This window comes from Pristiophorus japonicus, chromosome 6 (genome assembly GCF_044704955.1).
Source record: "Pristiophorus japonicus isolate sPriJap1 chromosome 6, sPriJap1.hap1, whole genome shotgun sequence".
Lineage (NCBI taxonomy): Eukaryota > Metazoa > Chordata > Chondrichthyes > Pristiophoridae > Pristiophorus > Pristiophorus japonicus.
Genome location: NC_091982.1, coordinates 181921465 through 181948517, shown reverse-complemented (window position 1 = coordinate 181948517; position 27053 = coordinate 181921465). Strand labels below are relative to the sequence as shown.

Below are 27053 nucleotides of genomic sequence, written 5' to 3'. Positions count from 1 at the left end.
TGAGGCCAAGATCAGATCAGCCATTATCTTATTGAATGGCGGAGCAGCCTTGAGGGGCCAAATGGCCTAGTCCTGCTCCTATTTCTTATGTTCTTATGAAATGACATTCCCCTCCACCCAATTTGTATGGCAAGCCAAAATAATTCACCATGAGGGCACGACAGCGGAGCTTAATCCTGTCCTCAATGAATATATCTATCCAAAATATATTAAAAATCTTATAACTGTGCACAGTTTCCATCTTCAAAACTTTACCTGTTGTCACATTGTTGATTTTACCATTATAAATTCCAATGTCCACTTTTATAATGGCAAACACCAATGTAAACATAACACGCTAATTGCAGAACCTGACCACCAGAGGGTGCTGCAGTGCCTTTTTTCCATAAACTGCATAAAATGTTTTCTAAAAATGATCAACCACCTTTCTTTTCTCATCAATTGAAATTTCCAAACTCCAAAATAATAGTTTAAACAAAAAAATGTTCAATGAAAAAAATATATATTCCATAATAACATGATCCACTGAATTATCCATTATGCATTTTACTTCATTTAAAGATTTGCTTGGAGGCTTCAGCTTTTCCCCAAAATCTGGATTGAATCTTGATATAGTTGCTCAGAGCAATGACACAGTGAGCTAGATTTTGGTTGTGCAGTCTGAGCATGTGCAACACACCTATTTTTCCCAGTCAAGTATATTTACTTGTTTTTTTTTAGCAATTTCTTCAAATTATTTGAAAGGCAGGTGGGAAAACTTTAAAAACTTCATTAAATGGGGAGGGGAAGGAAAGGGGAAGTTAAGGGTATAACTATGGGTAAGAGTAGAGGTGGGCAGGGAAAGAGGCGGGGAAAAGGAGACAAATGAGGTGGTGAAATGAGGAAAGAAGGGGGGGAGAAAGGAGTGGGAAGGGGGAATGAGGAAAGGAGGGGGGAGGGGGGAATGAGGGGGGGAGTAGGGAATGAGGGTGGGAGGGGAGAATGAGGAAAGGAGGGGGGAGGGGAGAATGAGGAAAGGAGGGGGGAGGGGGGAATGAGGAAAGGAGGGGGGAGGGGGGAATGAGGAAAGGAGAGGGAGGGGGGAATGAGGAAAGGAGAGGGAGGGGGGAATGACGAAGGGAGGGGGGAATGACGAAAGGAGGGGGAGGGGGGAATGAGGAAAGGAGGGGGAGAGGGGAATGAGGAAAGGAGGGGGGAGGGGGGAATGAGGAAAGGAGGGGGAGGGGGAATGAGGAAAGGAGGGGGAGAGGGGAATGAGGAAAGGAGGGGGGAGGGGGAGGGGGGAATGAGGAAAGGAGGGGGGGGGGGAATGAGGAAAGGAGGGGGGAATGAGGAAAGGAGGGGGGAGGGGGGAATGAGGAAAGGAGGGGGAGGGGGAATGAGGAAAGGAGGGGGAGAGGGGAATGAGGAAAGGAGGGGGGAGGGGGAGAGGGGAATGAGGAAAGGAGGGGGGAGGGGGAGGGGGAATGAGGAAAGGAGGGGGAGGGGGGAATGAGGAAAGGAGGGGGGAATGAGGAAAGGAGGGGGGAATGAGGAAAGGAGGGGGGAATGAGGAAAGGAGGGGGGAATGAGGAAAGGAGGGGGGAATGAGGAAAGGAGGGGGGAAATGAGGGAAGGAGGGGGGAATGAGGGAAGGAGGGGGGAAGGAGGGGGGAATGAGGGAAGGAGGGGGGAATGAGGAAAGGAGGGGGGAATGAGGAAAGGAGGGGGGAATGAGGAAAGGAGGGGGGAATGAGGAAAGGAGGGGGAGGGGGAATGAGGAAAGGAGGGGGAGGGGGAATGAGGAAAGGAGGGGGAATGAGGAAAGGAGGGGGAATGAGGAAAGGAGGAGGGGATGAGGGAAGGAGGGGGAGGGGAGATGAGGAAAGGAGGGGGAATGAGGAAAGGAGGGGGAATGAGGAAAGGAGGGGGAATGAGGAAAGGAGGGGAAATGAGGAAAGGAGGGGGGAATGAGGAAAAGGAGGGGGGATGAGGGAAGGAGGGGGAGGGGGAATGAGGAAAGGAGGGGGGAATGAGGAAAGGAGGGGGAATGAGGAAAGGAGGGGGAATGAGGAAAGGAGGGGGAATGAGGAAAGGAGGGGGAATGAGAAAAGGAGGGGGAATGAGGAAAGGAGGGGGAATGAGGGAAGGAGGGGGGAATGAGGGAAGGAGGGGGGAATGAGGGAAGGAGGGGGGAAGGAGGGGGGAATGAGAAAAGGAGGGGGGGATGAGGGAAGGAGGGGGAGGGGGAATGAGGAAAGGAGGGGGGAATGAGGAAAGGAGGGGGAGGGGGAATGAGGAAAGGAGGGGGAGGGGGAATGAGGAAAGGAGGGGGAGGGGGAATGAGGAAAGGAGGGGGAATGAGGAAAGGAGGGGGAATGAGGAAAGGAGGAGGGGATGAGGGAAGGAGGGGGAGGGGAGATGAGGAAAGGAGGGGGAATGAGGAAAGGAGGGGGAATGAGGAAAGGAGGGGGAATGAGGAAAGGAGGGGGAATGAGGAAAGGAGGGGGAATGAGGAAAGGAGGGGAAATGAGGAAAGGAGGGGGGAATGAGAAAAGGAGGGGGATGAGGGAAGGAGGGGGAGGGGGAATGAGGAAAGGAGGGGGGAATGAGGAAAGGAGGGGGAATGAGGAAAGGAGGGGGAATGAGGAAAGGAGGGGGAATGAGGAAAGGAGGGGGAATGAGAAAAGGAGGGGGAATGAGGAAAGGAGGGGGAATGAGGAAAGGAGGGGGGAATGAGGGAAGGAGGGGGAGGGGGAATGAGGAAAGGAGGGGGGAATGAGAAAAGGAGGGGGGGGATGAGGGAAGGAGGGGGAGGGGGAATGAGGAAAGGAGGGGGGGATGAGGGAAGGAGGGGGAATGAGGAAAGGAGGGGGAGGGGGGAATGAGGAAAGGAACATATATACAAAGGGGAAGGCAGGTGGAAAAGAGAGGGGAGTAGGGCCTATGAAAAGGGGGGGGGGGTGTAGAGGAGGGCATGTAGAAAAGACCAAACATAAGAAAAGGAAGGGAAAGAATAGAGGGATAAGTTAGGAAAATATTTCAACTGAGTGACTAGGGCAAGAGACAAAAAAGGAAAATGGTAGACTGCTGAAAATGTAATCAGTATGGGGGAAGGGAGCATAATCACCTGTGTTCCAACCAACCAACTTTATCCACCTGCATCCCAAATTGTTGTAAGTTTTGCAATTTTATTTTATTCTATGATATATAGTTAAATAAGAGTATATAAAAATAAGGACAAAATGTATAACTTTAAATTGGGGATTGAATTATATTGATCTGTGTTGTTCGAATTATACCCACTGTATAATTCGCTTCTGTTGAAGGAGACACTTCTTGGTCTTGAACACCCGAGTGCAACACCGTGGGAGATAAATAGATAGATTAATTACATTTTAAAGCAAAATACTTCTCATTAACACTTTAAAAAAAAAATTTGTTCATGGGACGTGCCCATCCCTAATCGCCCTTGAAAAGATGGTGGTGAGCCACATTGTCGGAATAATGCCAATGTTGTAACTGTACTGGAACAGCTTGGCTAGAGGCGCGGCTAGTTCTGGAACACAAGTCTTTAGCACAACAGCCTGTGTTGTTGGGGACCATAGCCTTTGCTGTAATCAGTGCGCTCAGCCGTTTCTTGATATCACGTGGAGTGAATCGAATTGGGTGAAGACTGGCTTCTGTGATGGTGGGGACCTCAGGAGGAGGCCGATACAGATCATCCTCTCGGTACTTCTGGCTGAAGATAGTTGTAAACGCTTCCTTCCGCCTTGTCTTTTGCACTCATGTGCTGGGCTCTGCCATCATTGAGGATGGGGCTATTCATGGAGCTTCCTCATCCTGTTATTCGTTTAATGGTCCACCAACATTAACAACTGGATGTGGCAGGACTACAGAGCTTTAATCTGATCTGTTGGTTGTCACTTAGCCTTGTCTATAGCATGCTGCTTCCGTTTTTTAGCATGCATGTAGTCCTGTGTTGCAGCTTTCCCAGGTTGGTTCATTTTTAGGTACACCTGGTGCTGCTCCTAGCATGCTCTTTTACACTCTTCATTGAACCAGGTTTGGCCCCCTGGCTTGATGGTAATGGTAGAGTAAGGGATATGCTGGGCCATGAGGTTACAGATTGTGGTGGAAGGCAATTCTTCTGCTGATGGTTCACAGCGCCTCATGAATGCCCAGTTTTGAGCTGCTAGATCTTTTCTGAATCTATTCCATTTAGCACGGTGGTAGTGCCACACAAGATAATGGATGGAGTCCTCAGTGTGGAGACGAGACTTTGTCTCTACAATGACTGTGCAGTGGTTGCTGTTCCCATGTTGTCATGGACAGACGCATCTGCAACAGGTAGATTTGTGAGGAAGAGGTCATGTAGGTGTTTGCCCTCGTGTTGGTTCTCTCACCACCTGCTGCAGGCTCAGTTTGGCAGCTATTACCTTCAGGCCTCGGCCAGCTCGGTCAGTAATGGTGCTACCGAGCCAGTCTTGATGATAAACATTGAAGCCCCCCCATCCAGAGTACATTCTGTGCCCTTGCTACTCTCAGTGCTTCTTCCAACTGGTGTTCAACATGGAAGAATACAGATTCATCAGCTGTGCGAGGGTGATAGATTTCCTTGCCCATGCTTGACCTGAAGCCATGAGACTTCATGGGGTCAGGATTCAATGTTGAGCACTCCCAAGACCACTCCCTTCCTCCCGACTGTATACCACTGTGCCGCCACCCATGGGGGGTCTGTCCTGTCCCACCCAGGGATGGTGATGGAGGAGTCTGGGACATAGGTTGAAAGGTATGATCCTGTGAGTATGATTATGTCAGGATGTTGCTTGACCAGTGTGTGGGACAGCTCTCCCAATTGTGGCACAAGTCTCCAGATGTTAGTGAGAAAGACTTTACAGGGTCGACTGGCTGGGTGTGCCATTGTCGTGTCCGTAACTGGTGCCGAGGTCAATGCCGGATGGTCCATCCGGTTTTATTTTTATTATTGTTTTTTGTAGCAGTTGTGTACAACTGAGTGGATTGCTAGGCCATTTCAGAGGACAGTTAAGAGTTAACCACATTGCTGTGGGTCTGGAGTCACATATAGGCCAGACTGGATAAGGACGGCAGATTTCCTTCCCTGAAGGACATTAGTGAACCAGATGGGTTTGACGACAATCCGGTAGTTTCAATATACTTGTACTTGCTTTTTATTCCAGATTTAATTAATAACTGAATTTTTAAATTCCCCAGCTGCCATGGTGGGATTTGAACTCACGTCTCTGGATCATTAGTCCAGACCTCTGGATTACGAGTCCAGTGATGTTACCGCTATGCTACCATTACCTGTTGTGTTGACAGTTACAATTTGGGCCAGGTTTTGCGGTCAGCAGCGAGGTTACACTTGCCTATAGACATTTAATGGGCTTTTGTATTGGAAGTTCCTCTCAGCCAACTGTTCAAAAAGCACATGCCCTCTTCAGAGCATCTGGGGCCAGTATGAACAGTGTAATCAATTGCGTATCTCCTTAATCGATCAGATTGAAGAATTGTTAATGAGCAGCTCAGAGTCTGAACCAGAAAGTGCCAGTTGGAATTTTTTTTATTATTCGTTCTGGGATGTGGGCATCGCTGGCAAGGCCAGCATTTATTGCCCATCCCTAATTGCCCTTGAGGTGGTGGTGGTGAGCCGCCTTCTTGAACCGCTGTAGTCCTTGTGGTGAAGGTACTTCCACAGTGCTGTTTGGGAGGAAGTTCCAGAATTTTGACCCAACGACGATGATGGAATGTCGATATATTTCCAAGTCCAGATGGTGTGTAACTTGGAGGGGAACCTGCAGGTGTTAGTGCTCCCATGCGCCTGCCTAGGTGGTCGAGGTCGCGGGTTTGGGAAGTGGTGTCAATTTCTCATATACATGCTGCTGTTCAGCGATATAATCTGAAAACACAACGTCAAATTCCACATGTATGCTGACGACACCAAATTTCCTCCAAATAAACATTGTGAAGATCGAAGCCATTGTCTTCGGTTCCCGCCACAAACTCCATTCCCTAGCCAACAATTCCATCCCTCGGCCTGGCAACTGTCTGACGCTGAACCAGACGGCTCTGTCGTACGTGACCCCCACATGAGCTTCTGACCACATATCTGCTCCATCACCAAGACCGCCTACTTCCAACTACATAACATAAGAAATAAGAGGAGTAGGCCATATGGCCCCTCGAGCCTGCTCTGCCATTCAATATCATGGCTGATCTGATCATGGACGCAGCTCCACTTCTCCGCCCGCTCCACCTAACCCCTTATCGTTTAAGAAACTATTTCTGTCTTAAATTTATTCAATGTCCCAACTTCCACAGCTCTCTGAGGCAGCGAATTCCACAGATTAACAACCCTCAGAGAAGAAATTTCTCCTCATCTCTGTTTTAAATGGGCAGCCCCTTATTCTAAGATCGTGCCTTCTAGTTCTAGTCTCCCCTATCAGTGGAAACATCCTCTCAAGCCCCCTCATAATCTTATACGTTTCGATAAGATCACCTCTCATTCTTCTGAATTCCAATGAGTAGAGGCCCAACCTACTCAACCTTTCCTCACAAGTCAACCCCCTCATCCCCGGAATCAACCTAGTGAACCTTCTCAGAACTGCCTCCAAAGCAAGTATATCCTTTCGTAAATATGGAAACCAAAACTGCACGCAGTATTCCAGATGTGGCCTCAGCAATACCTTATATAACTGTAGCAAGACTTCCCTGCGTTTATACTCCATCCCCTTTGCAATAAAGGCCAAGATACCATTGGCCTTCCTGATCACTTGCTGTACCTGCATACTATCCTTTAGTGTTTCATGCACAAGTACCCCCAGGTCCCGCTGTACTTTGCAATCTTTCTCCATTTAAATAATAACTTGCTCTTTGATTTTTTTTCTGCCAATGTGCATGACCTCACACTTTCCAACATTATACTCCATCTGCCAAATTTTTGCCCACTCACTTAGCCTGACTATGTCCTTTTGCAGATGTTTTGTGTCCTCCTCACATCGTTGTATCGTCAGCAAACTTGGCTATGTTACACTCAGTCCCTTCTTCCAAGTCGTTTATATAGATTGTAAATAGCTGGGGTCCCAGCACTGATCCTTGCGGCACCCACTAGTTACTGGTTGCCAACCAGAGAATGAACCATTTATCCCGACTCTCTGTTTTCTGTTAGTTAGCCAATCCTCTATCCATGCTAAATATTATCCCCAACACTATGAACTTTTATTTTGTGCAGTAACCTTTTATGTGGCACTTTGTCAAATACCTTCAGAAACTCCAAATACACCACATCCACTGGTTCCTTTTTATCCAATCTGTTCGTTACATCTTCAAAGAACGCCAGAAAATTTGTCAAACATGACTTCCCCTTCATAAATCCATGCCGACTCTGCCTGACTGAATTTTGCTTTTCCAAATGTCCTGTTACTCCTTCTTTAATAATGGACTCCAGCATTTTCCCAACCACAGATGTTAGGCTAACTGGTCTATAGTTTCCTGCTTTTTGTCTGCCTCCTTTTTTAAATAGGGGCGTTACATTTGCAGTTTTCCAATCTGCTTGGACCTCCCCAGAATCCAGGGAATTTTGGTAAATTACAACCAATACATCCACAATCCCTGCCACTATTTCTCTTAAGACCCTAGGATGCAAGCCATCAGGTCCAGCGGATTTATCTGCCTTTAGTCCCATTATCTTACTAATTACCACCTCCCTAGTGATTGTGATTGAGTTAAGTTCCTACCCCCCTATAGCCCCTAGACTATCCATTGTTGGAATATTGTTAGCGTCCTCTACCGTAAAGATTGATACAAAATATTTGTTCAGAGTTTCTGCCATCTCGATGTTCCCCATTACTAATTCACCGGTCTCGTCCTCTAAGGGACCAACATTTACTTATGCACCCTTTTCCTTTTTATATACCTATATCTGCCTTTAGTCCCATTATCTTACTAAGTACCACCTCGACTCCACCCCTGCATCAGCTCATCTTCTGCTGATATCCTTATCCATGTCTTTGTTACCTCTAGACTTGATTATTACAATGGAGTCTTGGCCAGCATCCCTTCTTTGACCCTACATAAACTTGAGTGCACCAAAACTCTGCTGCCCGTATCCTAATTCACACCATGTCCCGTTCACCACTGGGCTCGCTCACCTACATTGGCTCCCGGTTGAACAACGCTACAATTTAAAAATTATCATCCGTGTTTTCAAATCCCTCCACGGACTCACCCCTCCCTATCTCTATACCCTTCTTCAGCCCTCTAAGATATCTGTGCTCCTCCAATTCTGGCCACTTGAGCATCCAGATTTTAATTGGTCCACCAATGACAGCTGTGCCGACAGCTGTGCCTTCAGCTGCCTAGGCCCTAAGCTCTGGAATTCCCTCCATAAACCCCTCTGCCTCTCTTTCCTCTTTTAATATGTCTTTAAAACCTACCTCGTTCTACCCTAATATCTCCTTATGTGGCTCAATGTCAAATTCTGTTTGATAACACTTCTGTGAAGCACCTTGGGATGCTGTACTGCGTTAAAGGTGCTATAGAAATGCAAGTTAGTATTGATGTTAAAAGGATGCTTGCACTGTAATGGATAAGCCCCAACTTTTTTTGGCAAGTTTAGTTCATATATAGCATCAGCTGTGACCCGCCTCTGAGTCAGAAGGTTAAGTCCCACTCCAGAGACCCGAGCACAAAAATCTAGACTAATACTCCAGTGCAGTACTGAAGGAGTGCTGCACTGTCAGAAGTGCCGTCCTTCAGATGAAATGTTAAACCGAGACTCTGTCTGCTCTCTCATAAAGGATCCCACGGCATTATTTTGAAGAGAAGCAGGCAAGTTATCCCCGGTGTCCTGGCCAATATTTATCCCTCAATCAATCATCATCACTAAAACAGATTACACCTGGTCAGAATCACATTGCTGTTTGTCGGAGCTTGCTGTGTGCAAATTGGCTGCCACGTTTCCTACAATACAACAGTGACTGCACTTCAAAAGTATTTCATTGGCTGAAAAGCGCTTTGGGACGTCTGGTGGTCATGACAAGTGCTAGTTAAATGCAAGTCTTTCTTTTTGTGTCAGGTAAGTACAGCACGCCATTCAATATATTTGAACGAGGAGTCTCTTGGTAAGATACAGTTTTTACGCAGCTTTTGGAGGAGCAAGGCATCTCGGACAGCAACTTCCTGATTTACGCCTTTAACTGTGCATGTGCGGTCGCTGTCCAATTTACACATTAATAACGGTGAGCGCTGTTAGCCTCAACATTATTTCTACCACAAGATTCCCCCCAAATAGGTTCAAATTATCATTTTGTTATCTTCTGCTGCAAGAATCAAAGACATTGGGCTAGAATTTCCTAACAATCTGCCAGCGCCTGACTGCCGCCTAAAAGACCGATAAGATTCCCAAGATTATCGGCAGCGAAAACTTCCCCCCCAAAAAGAAAAAAATCCGTCCAGCAAAAAAATGCCCATTGCACCCCGATTCTCTGTGAAAAAGGTGAATTTTGGTCGATTGGGCGGTTCTTAAAGAAAATGGGCGATAATTAATAAATTTACAAAAAATTTACCCCGAGGCTGCGAGTTGGGCTTAGGAGGAAAAAAACTCAAAATATAAAAAAAAAACATAACATAAAAAATCATTGCTGAGCCAAATATCACACCACGATGATCTGTGGACGGTGCACGCCGGCGGTCCGCTCCCCAGAGCTATCTCGAAACCACCGCCGTAACTCAGCTGGGCAATTTCTCGCCGACCCAGTTATCGCCCAAAACGGCCAATACCGCCAAGAAACCAGGCCGTGAGCCACTGCAAATTCTAACCAACTGAAATTCTAGTCAAAAAAGATAGCTACTTTTTTCCCCAAAGTAATACACTAGTGAAATTATAATTATTTGTTTGTAAGGAAAAGGAATTGGAATAATAGTGCGCTGAATAAAATCTTGAATTGAGCAGCTTGAATACCTTAGATTCCGGAGTGTGAGATTTATGTAAAATGGTGACGAGCAAAGTGGAAACTTTGTTGATACAATTATGGAAATGCCTTTCAATAATGGTGAACATGCTAGCCTGAGAATGTCTCAGTCCCTGAATGAAAGTAGTTATCTTGTCAAACACATCAAGTTGCTGCTCGTACAAGGCTCTGCTTTATTAAAGATTATGACAATTTCCACTTAGACTGACCCATAACTAAAACAAAGTCATCTTGGCTTCGATGGAAATTACCAAATCAAAGGGTGGAACGTTAGGAAACTGCAAGTAGTATCCTGCTTGGTCTGGGTGATTGGATTACCAAGGAAGTTTTTGATGAGATGCTGTCAAATTTGCTATCAGGGATTGAACGGTATTTCTATGTGGTGCTGAAACTGGGAAACGTATGTGAAGAACATGTGCCTAACAAGGCTCCTTTGTTGAGGCCAATTTAAGCACTATGCTCCTTATGCTTCGTGCAATACCACATGAGATAATAAAGTGGATATTCGGTTTTGCATTGGGTATTTTTAATGAGAATTCATACATAATCAGATAACCAGGGAGAACCCTGTACTAAAGAATTTATTCCTCCGTGAGATTTCTACTGCTTAATTTGTGGATTGTCCATGTAAGAAACCAAAATGAGCATAGAAACAGTATAGATAAGCCACTTGACAAACTAGAGAATAAGCTACTCAAATCCATTACAAGTTTATCCATGTACCAAAAAATTTCCAGTGATTTTTGCATCACTATAGTACATACTGCCATAGAGAGAAACGTCAAGTGCAAGTGATACAACCGGAGAATATGCTATATTTTATACAATCAAATCTGTACGACAATCCATTTACTGCGATGCATCAAAAATAAATCCTTTGCTGCCTAAGTTTGAACTCTAGCCTTAAAAAACAAGATAATGGCAGCTGGCAATCAACAATGATCAAATTCACCTGGAAACACTGACTATGCTACAGCATCTCATTAGCACCATTCTTTTGTGCTGAGGTGAATCAGATTCTGAACAGTATGAAACTACCAGTTCCAGCTAATCATTATAAGAAAATGAAGAGAATATTTATCCAGGCAATATATATTATGGACAGTCTCAGTTACCAAGAGCAAGCGACAGGAAAGGAAATGGTGGAATGTATTACCTGACAGTGTCTCCTGCCTGCTGAGAATGACAAAGAAAACAAGGGCCCTGATGTGTAACTGCAGATGTGGTTGCAGACCACGATTTAAGGATAATCATGCAAAGAATTCATGAAGGTTGAGGTCAAGGACTTGACAATAAAGTTATGTTCGATAATGTATGTAGCCCTGTTACCTAGATCTATTCAATCCAAAGAAGTCCAGCCCAGTTACAATTTAACCAGAAAGGATGAATTGTTGACGTATATACAGGAACTCATCAAGGTTAAGCTAACAGACAGAATGAGGACTTCCATTTGAAAGTTTGCCATGGATACCTGAACATCTCTCATGAAAGCAGAGCCTCTATTAAATGTTATATGGCTGAATAGTGTTCTCAGCTTGTCATATTTGGAGTTCAGCAGTATCAATGAAAGCACAAACATGGACATGGCAGAGAGCCATAGGCTTTAGAATGAACTAATAGCCTCTCAGCAGTACCATCTGAAGGAATTCATACTTTTGGAGTTGTCATCTGATGGACTTCAGTAATCTTTAAGAACATGGAGATCGGGATACAATCCACAAAGGACAATGAACAAGAAAAAGCAATAGAGACTACTTTACAGTTGCTGGTGTTTTACATGGGACAGAAAATTACGAACAATAAAGTTCCATCCCATAAGAGACTACAATGTCGAGTTCTGGTCTCCTCACATGGTGGGAAATATTGAGGCTTTGAAAAGGATGCAGAGGTTAATTCCAAGATTAAAGTTAATTCGTTATCAAGATAGGCTAAAAGAGCTGGGACTAGTTTTGACCACCTAAGGGAGTCGGAGATGAATTTCTCAGAATTTTTATCCCCAAATTGGCCTGGGTTTTTAATCTGGTTTTTCGCCTTCCCCAGAAGATCACATGGTTTCAAGTGGGGTATATTACGATGTACAAGGTGTCACAATTGTATGAGAAGAGTGGATGGACCAGACGGTATTTCTTGTCCATCATTGTTTGTGTATTTGTATAACTTGGCAGTTATCAGTTGTATGGTGCATAGATACAGTTCCAACACTTGAAAGGGAGGCAGCTTTTTTATTATTATTTATTAATGGGCTAAGGGTGTTGCTGGCAAGGCCAGCATTTATTGCCCATCCCTAATTGCCTTCGAGGTGGTGATAAGTGAACCGCCTTCTTGAACTGTTGCAGTCCGTGTGGTGAAGGTACTCCCATAGCATTGTTAGTTAGAGTTTCAGGATTTTGACCCACCAATGATGAAGGAACAGCAATATATTTCCAAGTCAGGATGGTGTGTGACTTGGAAATGGTGGTGTTCCCGTGTGTCTGCTGCCCCTGTCCTTCTTGGTGGTAAAGGTGGTGGGTTTGGGAGGTGCTGTTGAAGAAGCCTTGGTGAGCTGCTGCAGTAGATAGTACACACTGTAGACGTGGTTCGCCGATGGTGGAGGGAGTGAATGTTTAAGGTGGTGGGTGGGGTGCCAATCAAGTGGCTGCTTTGTCCTGGATGGTGTTGAGTTTCTAGAGTGTTGTTGGAGCTGCACTCATCCAAACAAGTGGAGAGTATTCCATCTAGACTTGTGCCTTGTAGATGGTGGAAAGGCTTTGGGGAGTCAGGAGGTGAGACACTTGCCACAGAATATCCAGCCTCTGACCTGCTGGTCAATGGAGACCCCCAGGATGTTGATGGTGGGAGATTCAAAGATAGCAATGCCATTGAATGTCATGGGGAGGTGGTTAGACTCTCTTGCTGGAGATGGGCATTGCCTGGCACTTGTGTGGCATGAATGTTACTTGCCACTTATCAGCCCAAAGCTTAATGTTGTCCAGGTCTTGCTGTATGTGGGCACAGACTGCTACTGAAAGGTTGTACATACTACTTTATATGCAGTCAAGCCCTCTTTTGAACATGCATTGATAAAATGTTAAAATGGCTCATGACAAACTGAACACTACTCTTTACAATTTTTAAAGGACATACAGACAAGCAATGCAGCAACTATTGCATGGCTTCTATTGTTATGAATGCCATCATTAGAAAATATGGAGCTAGTCTTGAAGCTGTCCCGAGAATAATGAAACCACTATACAATTAAACACGGTCAATTACTGAGCAGGAGATAAAACATGCACTGACTCAATCTATCTACTTTCTGGCTTTACAGAATGTGCGAGCAGTTTTACCTTGTCTCCTCAGAGATCCTATTCCAGTTAGCAAGTACATTAATGATGTATGTATATTAGTACTGCATACTCATACACCAACCACAATCTCCATCAACTATTTACTAGATAACAGTTACTGTATGATGATAGTAAGTAATCTGTCAATAAAATGACAAATCCAACAATAATATGTAACTCTGACTCAAACAATGATAAATATTCAACATCCTTCTGATTCATCTCAGCTCTCCAATGTCCAGATCTGGTTCCCTCAGGATTTTCTCATGTTTTTGAGGCAGGCTGAAGCTTTTCCTACCCTTTGGAATTCTAACAACATGTATAGTTAAAATGTCTCAGCTAAGATACTTCAAGCCATCCTGACACAGGGAAAAGTGTGGCGATACAAACATACAAGAAAAGGGAGGATGAGATCTGATCCAAAATCCAGAAAGTTCAGGAAAACACCATGAAGGTGTTTTGCTGCTGGCAAGCACATTGACCATGTGTGCTGACCCTCATCTAAATCAGCAGTGCTGAGCAATGGGACAGTGGGAGAATCTGATTTAAAAGAGCGGTACTGGAGTGGTCAAATAAACAGAGGGTAAAATTTGAAAAGGTGGCATCATAGTCAACGCAGAAGAATGAACAGTGGAATCCAAGGAATTTAAGCTGTGTTTAATTCATTATCCATACTCTAATTTTAACAAAATAGTTGATTATGGAGCTAATTAACTAAATAATACACAAGAGGTAAGGGTAAAAACCAAACTATCAACTTTAAATAAGTAAATCAACCTAATAAGATAAATATACCTTAAATAAGTACATAGACTTAATAGGATAAATTTACAAAGCTGAATGGAAGAAACTCATTTGACATGAAAGATGATTCAGTTAGAGATGAAGAGGGAAGGAATATTTTGATAGTTTACTCCAGAACACAGTATCATCATGAAGGGATACAGGCACAGGAAGAGGAGGGTGTGACTGACCTAAACTGGGGTGGATTGTTAACATGTAACCTACAGACAAACAGTGGGAGTTATTCAAAGAAGTATTTGGTGCAATACAAGACCAGTACATACCCCTAAAAGGCAAAAGCTTCACATGGTCAACCAGTGAGTTAAGATATAGCAGAAAGAAAAATCTAAATCCAGTGGGCTGGGAGAGCTATAAAAAGCAACAGATACAAAAAAAGTATTAAGAGTTGTAAAGAATTGAAAGAAATGTGAAGGCCAACAGTAATAGCTTTAATAAATAAATTCAGAAAAAAGTGTCACAAAGAGACGCAGGTGATACTGTATCACAGAATCATAGAAAGTTACAGCACAGAAGGAGGCCATTTCGGCCCATCGTATTCGCGCTGGCCAACAAAGAGCTATCCAGCTTAATCCCACTTTCCAGCTCCAGGTCTGTAGCCCTGTAGGTTACATCCAAGTACCCTTTAAATGTGGTTAGGGTTTCTGCCTCTACCACCCTTTTAGGCAGTGAGTTCCAGACCCCCACCACCCTCTGGGTGAAGAGATTTCTCCTCAAATCCTCCTACCAATTACTTGAAATCTATGCCCCCTCGTTGACCCCTCTGCTAAGGGAAATAGGTCCTTCCTATCCATTCTATCTGGGCCCCTCATAATTTTATACACCTCAATAAGGTCTCCCCTCAGCCTTCTCTATTCCAAATAAACAAACCCAGCCTATCCAATTTTTCCTCATAGATAAAATTCTCCATTCCAGACAACATCCTCGTAAAACTCCTCTGTGCCCTCTCTAGTGCAATCACATTTTTCCTGTAATGTGACTAGAACTGCATGCAGCTGTGGCCTAAGTAGTATTTTATTCAGTTCAAGCATAACCTCCCTGCTCTTGTATTCTATGCTTTGGCTAATAAAGGCAAGTATTCCGTATGCCTTCTTAATCACCTTGCCTGCCACCAGGGATCTGTGGACATGGACTCCAAGGTCCCTTTGTTCCTCTACATTTCTCAGTGTCCTATCATTTAATGTGTATTCCCTTGCCTTGTTAGGCCTCCCCAAATGCATTATCTCACACTTCTCCGGATTGAATTCCATTTGCCACTGTTCTATCCACCTGACCAGTTTATTAATATCTTCCTGCAGTCTACAGCTTTCTTTTTCATCATCAACCACACAATGGATTTTATCATCTGCAAACTTCTGAATCATAATCCCTACATTCAAGTCTAAATAATAATAATAAATAATAATACGTTTTATTTATATAGCGCCTTTAAAGTAGTAAAACGTCCCAAGGCGCTTCACAACAGCGTTATAAGACAAAACAGATAATTTGATACCGAGCCACAAAAGAAGAGATTAAGGCAAAAAGGAGGCAGGCAAAAAGCAGGAAACTATAGACCAGTTAGTCTAACATCTGTGATTGGGAAAATATTGGAGTCCATTATTAAAGAAGCAGTAGCAGGACATTTGGAAAAGCAAAATTCGATCAGGTAGTCAGCATAGATTTATGATGGGGAAGTCATGTTTGACAAATTTTCTGGAATTCTTTGCGGATGTAACAAACAGGTTGGATAAAGGGGAATCAGTGTATTTGGACTTCCAGAAGGCATTTGACAAGGTGCCACATAAAAGGTTACTGCACAAGATAAAAGTTCATGGGGTTGGGGTTAATATATTAGCATGGATAGAGGATTGGCTAACTAACAGAAAACAGAGAGTCGTGGTAAATGGTTCATTCTCTGATTGGCAACCAGTAACGCGTGAGGTACCACAGAGATCAGTGCTGGGACCCCAACTATTTACAATCTATATAAACGACTTGGAAGAAGGAACTGAGTGTAATGTAGCCAAGTTTGCTGATGATACAAAGGTGGGAGGAAAAGCAATGTGTGAGGAGGACACAAAAAATCTGCAAAAGGACATAAACAGGCTAAGTGAGTGGGCAAAAATTTGGCAGATGGAGTATAATGTTGGAAAGTGCGAGGTCATGCACTTTGGCAGAAAAAAATCAAAGAGCAAGTTATTATTTAAATGGAGAAAGATTGCAAAGTGCTTCAGTACAGCGGGACCTGGGGGCTACTTGTGCATGAAACACAAAAGGATAGTATGCAGATACAGCAAGTGATAAGGAAAGCCAATGGAATCTTGGTCTTTATTACAAAGGGGATGCAGTATAAAAGCAGGGAAGTCTTGCTGCAGCTATACAGGGTATTGGTGAGGTCACACCTGGAATACTGTGTGCAGTAATTGGTTTCCATATTTACGAAAGGATATACTTGCTTTGGAGGCAGTTCAAAGAAGGTTCATTAGGTTGATTCTGGAGATGAGAGGGTTGACTTATGAGGAAAGGTTGAGTAGGTTGGGCCTCTACACATTGGAATTCAGAAGAATGAGAGGTGATCTTATCGAAAGATTATGAGGGGGCTTGACAAGGTGGATGCAGAGAGGATGTTTCCACTGATGGGGGAGACTAGAACTAGAGGGCATGATCCTAGAATAAGGGGCTGCCCATTTAAAACTGAAATGAGGAGAAATTTCTTCTCTCAGAGGGTTGTAAATCTGTGGAATTCGTTGCCTCAGAGAGCTGTGGAAGCTGGGACAGTGAATAAATTTAAGACAGAAATAGACAGTTTTTTAAACGATAAGGGGATAATGGGTTTTGGGGAGCGGGCAGGGAAGTGGAGCTGAGTCCATGATCAGATCAGCCATGATCTTATTGAATGGTGGAGCAGGCTCGAGGGGCCATGCGGCCTACTCCTGTTCCTATTTCTTATGTTCTTATGATCAAAAGCTTGTTTAAAGAGGTAGGTTTAAAGGAGCATCTTAAAGGAAAGGGAGATAGAGAGGCAGAGAGGTTTAGGGAGACAGTTCCAGAGCTTAGAACCCAGGCAGCTGAAGGCATGGCCACCAATGGTTGAGCAGTTATAATGAGGAATGTTCCAGAGGTCAGAATTTGAGGAGTAGTTGTGAGGCTGAAAAAGATTAGAGAGATAGGGAGGGGAAAGGCCATGGAGTGATTTGTAAACAGGGATGAGAATTGTGAAATCGTTGAAATATAAAGGTAGAATGTCCAAAATCTGGAGTTCTAAAAAACAGAATTGGTTGAAAACCGGACATTGTGCAGATTACATGAATCGTTGTCCAGAACCCGGAAATATTTCCTGAAAACCGGACTTGTAAGCTGTACATTCCTTTCTCCAAGCAGGAATCCAAAAAAATACGCAGCCCGGCACGGGCTGGAGGTTGCTGGATTGAGGCCGTCGGATGTAATGCTCCGAAATCTGGAAATTCACCAAAGTTGGCTCAAGAGTTTCCGAATTTGGGACGTCGGATTGTTTCAGAAATCCAGAAATACACAAAAATCGGCCACGAGGTTTCCGGATTCGGAACGCCAGATTTTCTTCTCTGAAATACAGAAATACCCAAAACTCGGCCCAGGGTTTTCAGGATTCAGGATGTCGTATTTGTTCTCCGAAATCCGAAAATACCCGAAATTCGGCCCAGGGGTTTCCGGATTCAGGACATTATACCTGTACCACAAAAAGCAAGGGACCTAGTGCCGAGCTCTGCGGAACCCCACTGGAAACAACCTTCCAGTCACAAAAACACTCATCAATCATTACCCTTTTGCTTCCTGCCTCTGAGCCAATTTTGGATCCAACGGGCTTTTACTTTCGTGACCAGTCTGCCATATGGGACTTTATCAAAAGCCTTGCTAAAAGCCATATACACTACATCAAACGCACTACCTTCATCAACCCTCCTTGTTACCTGCTCAAAAAATTCAATCACGTTAGTCAGACACAACCTTCCCTTAACAAATCCATGCTGACTGTCTTTGATTAATCCATATATTTCTAAATGAAGATTTATCCTGTCCCTCACAATTTTTTCCAATAATTTTCCCACCACTGAGGTTATGCTGACTGGCCTATAATTACTCGGCCAATCCCTTTCTTGCTTTTTAATCAAAGGTCCCACGTTAGCAGTCGTCCGGCACCACACCTGTAGCCAGAGAGGATTGGAAAATGATGGTCAGAGCCTCTGCTATTTACTCTTTTGCTTCTCTTAACTGCCTGGGATACATTTCATCTGGGCCAGGGGATTTATCTACTTTCAAAGCTGTTAAACTCCTTAATACTTCTTCTCTCACAATGTTTATTTCATCTAATATTTCACACTCCGCCTCCCTGATAGCAATGGCTGCACTGCCCTCTCTTTTGTGAAAACAGATGCAAAGTATTCATTAAGAACCATACCCACGTCTTCCGTCTCCATACACAGATTACCTTTATGATCTCTAATAGGCCCTACTCTTTCTTTAGTTATCCTCTTGCCTTAAATGTATTTATAAAATATCTTTGGGTTTTCCTAGCTTTTACTTGCCAATATTTTTTCATGCTCTCTCTCTGCTTTCCTAATTTCATTTTTAATTGCACCCTCAGAGTTTCTACCGCATTGAGCCTTCGGTATCTGTCCTAAGCCTCCCTTTTTTCCTTTATCCTACCCTGTATGTCCCTTGACATCTAGATTTGTTAGTCCCACTATTTTTCTTTCGGGAACAAGCTTGCTCTGAAGAGTCCAGATCTCCTCCTTGAATGCCTCCCACTGCTCTGACGTTGATTTACCTTTAAGGAGCTGTTTCTATTCCACTATGGCTAAATCACTATTCAGCTTAGCAAAATTGGCTTTTCCCCAATTGAGAACTTTTATTCCTGGTCTATCTTTGTCCTTTTCCATAACTATCCTAAATCTAACTGAATTATGATCACTACCACCAAAATGCTCACCCACTGATTCCAGCTGCCTAGCTTCATTCCCTAAAACAAAGTCCAGAACCGCCACCTCCCTTGTTGGGCTTGTTACATACTGGCTAAAAAAGTTCTCCTGAATGCATTTTATGAATTCCGCACCCTCTATACTCTTCACATTAATTTGATCCCAGTTAATATTAGGGTAGTTGAAATCCCCATTATTACTGCCTTGTAGTTTTGCACCTCTCAGAAATTTGCCTACATACTTACTCTTCTATCTTCCTCTGACTATTTGGGGGTCTAACCTGCACTCCCAGCAGAGTGATCGCCCCTTTTTTGTTTTTCCAAGTCATGTTTCGTCTGCCGAGGCTTGCTCTTGACAGGGGAGGGCACAGGCTGTAAAGTGTCTATCCTGACAGTCCTGTAAATCCCTTTCAGCTTGCGCATCTCTTTCAGGAGTACAACTTCGCCTCCCAAGCAAACAGCACATAAGTGGGCTGCATAAGCCAGCCTATTTCTGGCTTCCTTAATTTTACATTTCTTCGCATCTACCTGGGACACTATCTCGCCCCAAATCTCAGAGTAACTCTTCCCGTTCTTCTCGCCATGTATGTCCCTTGACATCCAGAGGGCTCTTGATTTGTTAGTCTATTATTTCAATTACCGCTTGAGCCCCCGGGGCCCCTAACTTATCCAAGAGATGTTCCCAACTTTGTCTCTAAAATACGCAGCTGCCATCCCAATAGCAACGCCTAGTATCTTTATAAACCGAAACCGTCCTTAACTCTTTTCAACCACAATAACATTTTTGCATTCCTGGTTGGAAATCGTCTTTTCAGGCTATCTCTGGTTACCTTAATTAATCAGATTCGAGTGCAAACCAATATGGTGGATATACTGTGTTTATTCAGAGTTTAGGACGGAATATGACACACGATTTATACAGCAAAAGCATACAACCGTGATAAGCAGTTCTCCGACTTATATCATCTCTTCCTTTCGTCCTGAACCCCAAGAGTGATGACTTCAATGAGCAGGATCCACTCTCGAAAGAGCGTTCAACCAGTTCACCCTTGTATAGTTCTCCCTGCCCGATCTGTCTGAATGAGCCCGAATGGTGTTTCTTTTATCCTCTTTTTAGGGGTGGGCTTGTTTTTGAATTACTGACAAGGCTATTTGACCTATGGAGGCTCCCTTAAAAACCTATTACCCAATAGTACTTTTAGTTCTTTGTCTCCATTTGTCGATGAAGACCCACCCCGAAGGAGGGATCTTTACAACCGTTACGCATCTTTCTAGTTTATGGTTTTGAAGGCCAATCCATCCATCTGGACCCCTCTTACCTGTCAAGCCCAGTTTCCTCATAGCTATAGTCTCTTATCGCATCCTGTCTTGTCTCCCTGCTCCAACCGGTGCATATCTCAGGGCAACCTTAGGCCATAAAATCAGGGGCCCCAGGCTAGAACTATCTTATTTCAGCCAGTCGTCATGGATACCCTAACTCCCATTCCTTCTATTCTATGTCTTTTATACCAATTAACTTTTATTATCTCAAGCAGTTCTGTTAAACAAGGCCCAAATTCTACCGTAGCATTATAATTGAAGAAACATAGGTTGAGCCTTCATTGGCCAAATTAAAGATTAAGTCAAAATGTTATGCATTCTCTAAAGTAACTCATTAAAAACACTGTCTTGGGAAAGCAAAACTTAAGCATTGTCGGGTAAAACATAGTTTATACTTGAACCCTTTACTTGTCTTGAGCAGAAACATATCAATAAACACAGTATCATTTTCAGGTAACCCTAATTTCTAACACCTTCCAACATATCATCCCTCCTCACAAGTGTAATTGTTTCTTTAATCAATACTGTGAACCCCCACTCCTTTTTTACCCCCCCTCTCTATCCCGTCTGAAAACCCTGCAACCAGCACTGTTGAGCTGCCATATCTGCCCTTCCTTCAGCCATGTCTCAGTAATAGCTATAATATCATACTCCCATGTCTATCGGTGCTCTCAGCTCATCGGTCTTATTCCCTATACTCCTTGCATTGAAGTATATACCATTTAGCATTGCCAAACTTCCTTGTTGTCTATTTTCTAGCCCTTGTCTCTTCGGTCTTCCAAATTCACTTTCTACTTTCCAATTCTAGCTTTGCTTCTCTCCCTTCTGAATCTACTCTCAGGTGCCCATCCCCCTGCCAAGTTAGTTTAAACCCTCCCCAACAGCACTAGCAACCCCTCCCATGAGGATATTGGTCCCAGCTCTGTTGAGGTGCAACCCGTACGGCTTGTACAGGTCCCACCTCCGCCAGAAACGGTCCTAATGCCTCAGGAATCTAAAGTCCTCCGTCCTGCACCATCCCTCCAGCCACGTATTCATCTGTCCCATCCTCCTTTTTACGTACTCACTAGCACGTGGCACAGGAATAATCCGGAGATTACCACCTTTGAGGTCCTGCTTCACTCTCCTAGCTCCCTAAAATCTGCCTGCAGGACCTCATCCCTCTTTCTACCTATGGCATTGGTACCGATATGGACCACGACCTCTGTAATTGATAATAAGAAAATGGCAGGCTTATTTCAAGGAATGTTTTCTATCAGTTTTCACAGTAGAAGAGAAAAAATACCAGTGGTACAAGGGTAACTAAAAATAAATCAAGGGGGAGGAATTTATTGGATTTAATATATAAAAAAAATGGTAATGAGACTGAAGAAAGAAATATCCAGGACCTGATGGTTTCCACTCCAGGGTATTAAAAGAAGTAGGTGAGGAAATGGCAGATGCGTTAGTAATAATCTTTTAAATCGCTCTTGATTTGGGAATTGTGCCGTTGGATTGGAAAATTGCTAATGTCTCTGCGCTATTTAAGAAGGGTGGGAGAGAATTACCAGGTATCGACAGACCTATCAATCTAATGTTAGTTGTGGGGAAGTCACTAGAATCTGGCATTGGGGACAAGAGTGACTGAGCACTTGGACAAATTCGAGCTGATCAGAGAGAGTCAACATAAATTTATGAAGGGTAAGTCATGTCTGAATAAGCTAATTGAATTATTTGAAGAGGCCACTAACATAGTGGATAAGGGAGTGTCTATGGATGTATCTATATGACCCTCTAGAACACATTTGATAAGGTTCTGCACAAGAGATTAACAGCAAAAATGAATGCGCACGGAATTGGAGGCAACCTCGTAACATGGGTTGGAAATTGGTTGGGAAGTAGAAGACATAATAGGGATAAAGGGAGGATAAGTAAGGATAATTGGCAGGATGTGGCAAGTGATATTCCCCAGGGATCTATACCGGGGACTCAGCTTTTCACCATATTTATCAGTGACTTGGATGAAGGAATTGAGAGTTGTTTATCCAAGTTTGCAGGTGACACTAAGTTGGAAGGCACAGTAAGTGCAGATGTAAGCAGGAAGTTACAAAGGGATATAGACAGATTAAGTGAGTGGGCAAGAATGTGGCAAATGGAGTTCAATGTGGGGAAACGATCCCATGGCACTATTTCGAAGAAGAGCAGCTGAGTTATCCTGGGTGTCCTGGCCAATATGTATCCCTCAATCAACATAACAAAAACAGATTATCTGGTCATTATCGCATTGTTGTTTGTTAGAGCTTGCTGTGTGCAAATTGCCTGCCATGTTTCTCACATTACAACAGCGACTACACTCCAAAAGTACTTAATTGACTGTAAAGCGCTTTGAGATGTCCGGTGGTCGTGAAAGGCGCTATATAAATACAAGTCTGTCTGTCTGTCTTTCTTTCCAACACATCTCTGCAACCTTGATCAGCTTACTACTGTATTTCAATGGCAACAGCAATAAGGTAATAAAGGCCTTTAAATTGGTTCAAGAATGTCAACAGAATGCAGCTGCTTCAAGAGAATGTTTCAAGAGCTTTCACTGAAGGTGACCATGCTGGATTTCGAGAAATATCTGAGTGACATCTTCAAGCACATTAGCAAAGATTTGCATGACAAAATCATCTATACAAGCAGCTTGGTTACCTTCTTTAGAAGTGTACAACCTGAGATGTGACAAAATGCAGTCACATTTATAAGTTTCCTTCTGCATAACAGTTCAGATTTCAGAGTTGGTGCTTTACAGTCAGATCACCTGCAACACGTCCAAAGTAAAGCTACCATGGTGATATGACATCTCTACAAGTATTGAGTATCTGAATAAAACTACTTTAAGTGGGATTTGCTGGTCCTGTGTTTCAAGAAAGCAATGTTTAAAGCAGAAAAATTCAGATATTGTAAATAGTCAAAATGAAGAATGTACCAGTTCTGTTCAAACAATTGCCCCAAATGGGAAGCTGCATATTTAAAAAAAAATCTTTTTTGCATACTATTTCTCTATAAAGGATCCTACTTCTCTAATCATTATCAGCATCAAGCTGCAATAATGATTATTGGAAAATTAAGTTTTGAATGAAGAAAGGAACTATGTCCCAGTGCTCGCAGACGGTGAGAGCTCTCCCTCAAAGTACTGCTAGACCCAGAGCACATCCCAACATTGGTAGACTCCAGGCTCCCTTTACATTGATTTTAAAACATTGATAAAAGTTGTACCTTTCCTTGAGGAGTCAACTTCCAAATGACAGAAAAAGCTAGCCTATCCTGCATTGGATTCAAGCTGCAGAGTTCTTCACAGAGAAGCCTTGGAAGCATTGGGATAACCTGTAATAAAACATAACCAACAAAAGAGAAAGTGGAGACAAATTTAAAATAATAAAGGATCTTACATAAGATGCAATCCCACATTCATTTCTGTCAAATGTATTGCTACACTTAATAACGCAAAATTATTTGCAGATACTAGTCGATCTCTCTTGCCACTGATCACTGAAAAAGGAAAACAAATTGTATATCAGTTCCTGACACTGTCCCATTCTTCACTGTCTTTGTCTGCCATTTTTTCTTTCTTGCTGCAGGGCTCTCATACTTACACTCATTGTCGCCTCTAAATCTTTTTATCTCTTGATTCTCATTCTACCTTTTTTCTGGAAAACGATTGTTACCATTTTAATAAATTTATATGATCTTGCTATAGTCCAGTTGGAGTCTGAATAATCCAGTTGAGAGCATTATTGCAAAGGTTTATTGACAAATTAGCGGACGAATCACAAATGCTATTTTATACAAACTCATTCCTAGATATGTTTCCTATCAGTTACGCTGGGTGTTTGGTAGCAGTAGGGGAGCTTGTTTTTTTTTTGCTGTTCTATGGGAAAAAATGTCCCAAGTCATGAGCTAAAGGTCCATATTTGCTTCCGTTACCAAGGGAGATAAAGTGAAAACCACTTCCATTTATCTCTCATTACCTATCCGGTACTACAGATTCTCCTGCGACTAACCACATATAAATCTTTCTCATTTTCATTTCATTCATCTCATTTTATGTCAAAATATTAAAACTATTTCACAACCTCTGTCCCATTTACCAAACTCTGTCTCAAATTCTTCCTCTATTGAATATACCAAATGCGGGACGTGGTATACTACAGTGATGTTTTAATGGAAGAGCGACAGCAGTTAGTGAAATTCCTGCCAAACTATATACTATAGAACCTCCAGAGATCTAGAAACTTACTGAAAAGGGGATCTTTCTAGATAGAGACAATATGATTATTGTAGCGTAATTAGTTTTTACATATCTTTATGAGGTAGCACCTGTTGTAAACCTTCCTCAGGAAAATTATTCAAACTGATCCTGACTCATTGCTCAAATCATTGGTCTACAATCTAAACAAATCAGTTCCCTTAAAATCACCACCGAGGACACAACGTTATTAAAAAATAACAGATTGTGAATTAAATGGAATGAAAAGGATAATACATTTTGTTGGCTTTTCAAACAAAAAATGTTCAACAGCATTGATAGTCAAACTGAATTTCGGCAATTCTGAAAATTCTCATTTATAACTGACAGAAGCATCAAACTCTAGTAGAGTTTCCAGTAGAGTGGATAAGGGAGAACCAGTTGATGTGGTATATTTGGACTTTCAGAAGGCGTTCGACAAGGTCCCACACAAGAGATTGATGTGCAAAGTTAGAGCACATGGGATTGGGGGTAGTGTACTGACATGGATTGAGAACTGGTTGTCAGACAGGAAGCAAAGAGTAGGAGTAAATGGGTACTTTTCAGAATGGCAGGCAGTGACTAGTGGGGTACAGCAAGGTTCTGTGCTGGGGCTCCAGCTGTTTACACTGTACATTAATGATTTAGATGAGGGGATTAAATGTAGTATCTCCAAATTTGCGGATGACACTAAGTTGGGTGGCAGTGTGAGCTGCGAGGAGGATGCTGTGAGGCTGCAGAGCGACTTGGATAGGTTAGGTGAGTGGGCAAATTCATGGCAGATGAAGTATAATGTGGATAAATGTGAGGTTATCCACTTTGGTGGTAAAAACAGAGAGACAGACTATTATCTGAATGGTGACAGATTAGGAAAAGGGGAGGTGCAAAGAGACCTGGGTGTCATGGTACATCAGTCATTGAAGGTTGGCATGCAGGTGCAGCAGGCGGTTAAGAAAGCAAATGGCATGTTGGCCTTCATAGCAAGGGGATTTGAGTACAGGGGCAGGGAGGTGTTGCTACAGTTGTACAGGGCATTGGTGAGGCCACACCTGGAGTATTGTGTACAGTTTTGGTCTCCTAACCTGAGGAAGGACATTCTTGCTATTGAGGGAGTGCAGCGAAGGTTCACCAGACTGATTCCCGGGATGGCGGGACTGACCTATCAAGAAAGACTGGATCAACTGGGCTTGTATTCACTGGAGTTCAGAAGAATGAGAGGGGACCTCATAGAAACATTTAAAATTCTGACGGGGTTAGACAGGTTAGATGCAGGAAGAATGTTCCCAATGTTGGGGAAGTCCAGAACCAGAGGTCACAGTCTAAGGATAAGGGGTAAGCCATTTAGGACCGAGATGAGGAGGAACTTCTTCACCCAGAGAGTGGTGAACCTGTGGAATTCTCTACCACAGAAAGTTGTTGAGGCCAATTCACTAAATATATTCAAAAAGGAGTTAGATGAGGTCCTTACTACTAGGGGGATCAAGGGGTATGGCGAGAAAGCAGGAATGGGGTACTGAAGTTGAATGTTCAGCCATGAACTCATTGAATGGCGGTGCAGGCTAGAAGGGCCGAATGGCCTACTCCTGCACCTATTTTCTATGTTTCTATGTTTCTATGTAGTCTTCTCAGAGAATGTAAATTCTACAAAATAAGTGATTTGAATCCAAATTAAGTATGTCTTTAAAGGCTTTACCGGTGAATTTTTTATATATATTTTTGCAATCCATTCCAAAGAGCATTTCTGTCACTGCTATAAACTCAATTCCCTGTAGTAATCAGTTTCTAATTCACTGAACTGTTAACTGGAAAAGGTAATTTGGATAACCTATTTATCTACTGGAGAACTTATTCAAACGTTCTACGAATTAAAACTTCAGCCTTTTCCAAGAAATATTTATGGCATGAAACAATTTCAAGGTGAAACATGCTCAATGATCCGATCCTCACATATTTACAAAGCCCACTGCCCGAGCTTCCCAATTGCCGCCACTTAAGTTTATGTCAACAGTGAAATTACACTTCATTACATTTTTTTAAAATTGAACTCAAAGCACAACTATATTTAGTTTTATTTTAAATGCAATCATTTTTTTTTTCAAAATCAGGAGCCACTTCACTTTAAACAAGGCACAAATTCCACCCATAAATGTGGTTTAGACGAGGAAATGAACCAGATCAGATAAGTAAATTAAGTGTAGGGGAACATCTAAGCAATACAATCACAACATAATAAGGTTTAAGATAAAGATTGAGAAGGACATAAGTAAGACAAAGAGCAAAGTAACTAATTGGAAAAAAAGCTGATTTTAAGGGAATGAGAATGGAACTAGGGAAAATAAACTGGAAAAATGTATTAACAAAGGAATAAAACCACTGTGGGAAACATTTAAAATGGTGATCAGTAGAGTTTAGAAGAAATATATCCAACTAAACAACAAGAACAATCTAGCCCG

General features: G+C 42.9%; 1 protein-coding gene across 3 annotated transcripts in view; it reads right to left on the bottom strand.

Annotated features, from left to right (window-relative positions):
* Nucleotides 1–27053, bottom strand: part of dis3l2 (DIS3 like 3'-5' exoribonuclease 2) — a 437600-nt gene that overhangs the window by 199895 nt on the left and 210652 nt on the right. For all 3 annotated transcript variants that reach the window (XM_070883462.1, XM_070883465.1, XM_070883463.1), the window contains exon 12: nucleotides 23592–23699. In XM_070883462.1, the coding sequence (XP_070739563.1) occupies nucleotides 23592–23699 (108 nt within the window). The remainder of the gene's footprint in view (nucleotides 1–23591; nucleotides 23700–27053) is intronic.